The 4,412-nt window shown below is 58.0% G+C and overlaps 1 protein-coding gene across 1 annotated transcript in view; it reads right to left on the reverse strand.

Annotated features, from left to right (window-relative positions):
* The window catches only part of DNM2 (dynamin 2), a 46,159-nt gene that overhangs the window by 9,208 nt on the left and 32,539 nt on the right, over window positions 1-4,412 (reverse strand). Inside the window, exon 11 of the mRNA XM_028499617.1 lies at window positions 194-358. Coding sequence (XP_028355418.1) covers window positions 194-358 — 165 coding nt within the window. The remainder of the gene's footprint in view (window positions 1-193; window positions 359-4,412) is intronic.

The raw sequence follows: 4,412 nt of genomic DNA on the forward strand, positions 1-4,412 counted from the left end.
CGCGGCATGTGGGATCTTCCCGGACCGGGGCACGAACCCGCGTCCCCTGCATCGGCAGGCGGACCGTCAACCACTGCGCCACCAGGGAAGCCCTCATTGTTGATTTTATACAGACTGTGTTCAGCCCAAATCTGGCTGCGGCTGCCCCCTCCCCGTCTCGGGGGAAGGGGGATCCGGAGGGGCAGGCACTCACATTGTTGATCATGAGGTGCATGATGGTCTTTGGCATGAGGTCACGGATGGACTTGTTGATGATGGCCACATAGGAGTCCACCAGGTTGCGAATGGTCTCCACCTGCCGCTCCAGCTGTGGGTCCATGGAGAAGGTGTTCTCCTGGGCTCCGTCCTCATTTTCTGCCTGCAAGCGGGGAGGTGAGGCCATGAGGGGTGACTGCAGCCTGAGTCCAGCGTGGGGAGTCCCCCATCCTCTGGGGATTGCTTGCCCTACCCCACCCGTAGCTGACCCTCTGGGGCAGGCCCCTCATGGCCGCGTTGGCACCACGTGGCCCTGCCTGCCCCTGGGCTGAGCTGCCCCGACCTGGGGGTGACCACAGTCCAAGGTGGGCTAGTGCCTCTCACCTGGGGATGGGAACAACATGTTAATCTGGGGGCCATGGTCACCCCGCCTCAGGGACAGGAAAAAAGGAGAGAGAACAAAGCAGACAGGATCCCGGTCCACGTGTGTCCCTGTCCTTGACTTTAGTTGGAGAACCTTCTGGGCGCCAATGACAGAACCCTCTCCAGCCCTTTCTGCTTTGTCTGCTCAAGAGGGTATGGGCTACATGCCCTCAGAGAATGCTGGCAAACACAGCCTGAAATGACCCATCCCGTGAGATGCTGGCCGCCCTTCTTCTCTCAGGTGGGATCAGCTCAGCCCAAGGTGTGCCGGCCAGGCAGGGCGCTCCTCACCTGGTCCTTCTCAGGGTAGACCCCGGCTCGGAGGAATGAGGCCTTCCAGCTGTCCACGTCCTCCTGGGAGTCACAGGCCAGCTCAATCTGCCGCAGGTCCTTGTAGACGTTCCTGTGGTGAGAGGGAGGGAGGGAGAGGCGCATGCTTGACCCTGCCCATGGGCCCGGTGGGTGCAGTGAGCTGGAGCTCAGGCTCTGGGGTTGGCCTGACTGACCAGGATTCACCCCTGACCGGGGGCACTCACGACCAGATGCCCCAGGATGGCAGCAGCCCCTGCACCCCACTGGGCTGATGGAGGCACCGTGAATTCGTGCCTGTAACACCCAAAACTGTGCCAAGAACAGGGCGTGTGCTCAGCAGGAGTCTGCATCTAGCGGCATCTGCAGTGTTTTGTTTGTGGGCTCAGCTACTCCTCTCCTTCCTCTGGGAACTGCCCATCCCCTCCTTTATGCTCTCCTGGGGGAGCCAAAGGCTGCCAACGACCCCTCCAGAAGTGGGCAGTGACCCACGACACCCTCCGCCAGTTGGGGAGCTCCCATCAAGGTGTTTCCAGAGAGGCTACAGCGGCATCATCCAAAAGAACGTTCTGGCCTGACGCAGTAGCCACGAGCCACAGGTGGCTTATTTCTGAGCATCAGGAATGGGGCCAGCATGGCCGAGAAAGTGAATGTAAAATTTTATTTTATTTCCATCAATTTATATTTAAATCGTCACATGTGGAAATCCAAAAAAGAGGGGATATATGTATACGTATAGCTGATTCACTCTGAGCAGAAACTAACACAACATTGTAGAACAACTAAACTCCAATAAAAATGAATAAATAAACAGTCACATGTGGCCAGTGGCTACTGCCTTGGACAGTAAAGGTCCAGCATGTGCCCCGATTCCTGGGAGGGAGGTGGTACTGGCCAGGGAAGGACTGAAACTCCCAGCAAAGTCTTGTGAACTGCTGGGCAAATGTGGGTCTGTGAGTGGAAGGTGCAGAGCCAAAAGGCTGGGGGAAAAACGGACAGACACTAACCAGTGTTTATGGGCAGTGTTCTGCATATATAGGCCAGGATCCATGCTACACGCATGCCATCCTGTCCCACAGGCAGGTGTGACTGAGACGGCCAAGCTGTCCCAAAGTCTTCGAGTGAGATCTGGGTCTGAGGTTAGGCATGGATGGCCTCACAACAGTGCTCAGGCCAACCAGCAGTCAGTGAGTGGCTGCCCTGAGACTTCTGGAAGGAGTTGAGAGCAGGAAAAGGGAGCATGTCCTTGTTGCCCCTCCTCCTCCTTCCTGCTGCCTGGAACATCATCATGATGGCTGGAGTTTGAGCAGCCATCTTGGACAAAGAAAAGGAGAGCTGAGAAATAAGGAGGGCCTGGGCCTGGTTGCCTGTGGGATTGTCCAACCTGCCCCGGATGGTGAAGTCTGGACTTGATTTATATAAAAAAACCCAACTTCTATCTTGTTTCTGCCACTATCATTCTGGGTTTCCTGAACTCACCCCTAAATGATACATTAGGTAACATCTTAACCCCCCCGCTGCACAGGGGATCACAGGGCCAGGGAGGTGGGATGGCTGTCTGGCGTTACACAGCCAGGAAGAGCTTCCCAGCAGGCCTGTCCCATCGCAGAACCCAGGTTCTTCCACACACCCTAGGGCTTCTTAGGCAGGGGAGGTGGCGTAGGGTAGGGAGAGATGAGCCTAAAAGGGTTATAAAGGTTTTGGGAGCCAGCTGATGGTCAAAGTGGGTCTCAAGAGTTTTAGGCCAGCCCAGAACAAAGCAGGATAGAATGATGCTTGCACAAAACAGGTGGCTCAGCTGGATTTGGTACGTGTGAATGGGCAGTGGGGAAGGTGGTCCTGGGGCCAGGAGGGAGGATGTCAGTGCCTGCTGGCCAGTCATGAAGAACCACCAGGCCCTGGCTGACAGCTGACCCCTGACTTGGGGGTTCCCTGGATGAGGGTGTGAGTCTGGGCAGGGGCCCTCCTGGGTCCATGCTCAGCCCTTCCTCCTGCTCTCAGACCTCCTGCCAACTGGGTCTCTTCCCGAGCTGAGAGAAGTATCTTTGCTTTTGCTAAAGTCTCCCACCAATGCCCCTTGGCATGGGTTTACCGAGAGCCTCCTGGGCCCTTCTCTTCTCTGTTATACTGGCCCAGGGAATCTCATCCCATTTAGACCTGAAATACCTCCATGCAGCTACAACTCCCCAAATTCACGTTCCTGCCCGGAGCGCACTCCTAAACACCAGTCTCTCATACTTACCCAGCTGGCTCCCCCGCGCCCCACGTGGTGTCTCACAGGCCCCTCTCCCTCAGCATCACCCCAACCCAGCCTCCGACTGGCCCCGAGACTACTCTGCCTCTGCCTTCCCCATGTCAGTCAATGGCAGCTCAGTCCCTGAGCAACACCTTTCTTGCTCTCATACCCACACCCACCAGGAGTTCAGTCGTTCTACTGGAATCCACCCCTTTCCTCCTCTATGTCCTCAGCCCCACTTGGGTCCAGCCCCACCATCTCCCACCCGGGCCAGTGCAGGCGTCTCCTCCCTGGTCTCCCACGCTCGCCTCCTCAGCCTGTTCCCCTCGCGGCCACCAGGGGGCGCCGGTGAGCACCAGAGCCAGGTCCCATCCCTCCTCTGCTCAGAACCCCCCGCGGCTCCGGCATCGTTTCCTCCTCATCGCTCCCCAGAGGGGCCTCCCCACCCCGCTGACCACCCCACAGAAGCACTTTTCTGTTTCTTGACTGACACTCTTTCTGGAATGTGAGACCCCAGGGTAGGGACTGTTCACAGTAAGTGCTCGGCGGACACTGATGAATGAGTGAACGGGGGCCACCGGTCTCCCTGGGACCTCGGGGGGTGGGGGTCGGGGTCGGGGGCACTCACCTCTGCTCCGTGTTGAAGATGGCGAAGACGTGCTTGTTGGACATGAAGCCCTTCTCCACGTCGCGGATTTTGAGGTTGTCCAGAGGCAGCATGTACTTCTTCTCTTTCTCCTGAGGGTGAAAGGGGAGGGGTCACCCGGGGCTGTTTAACTGAGGCCCTGAGGCTGCCCTGGGCTGGACTCTACCGGGAGGACCACCGCCAACACCTGACGCCTCCCATGCTGCTTTTCCTCGGGTGAACTAGTCTGCCACCGCCCTCCCCCTCGCTTACCTGCCCCAGCCACGCTGGCCTCTGTGACTCTCTGAACATCCCAAGCGGGCTCCTACCCCAGGGCCTTTGCACCTAGCATGCCCCCACCCCCACCCCCGCCAACACCGGCCTGGTGCCCTCCGTGCCTCTTTTGTACAGAGGGACCCTCCAGGCAAGGCCTGCCCTGCCCCCACCCCAAACTCTCCCCCTACTTTTCCCCTTAGCGCTTCCCCTCACATAACACAACACACCACGTATCTTTTTTTTTTTTTTTTTTTTTGGCTGCACCGCGCGGCTTACGGGGTCTTAGTTCCCTAACCAGGAATCAAACCCACGCCCTCGGCAGTGAGAGCGCGGAGTCCCAACCACTGG

The sequence above is a fragment of the Physeter macrocephalus genome, chromosome 2, assembly GCF_002837175.3.
Source record: "Physeter macrocephalus isolate SW-GA chromosome 2, ASM283717v5, whole genome shotgun sequence".
NCBI classification, from domain to species: Eukaryota; Metazoa; Chordata; class Mammalia; order Artiodactyla; family Physeteridae; genus Physeter; species Physeter macrocephalus.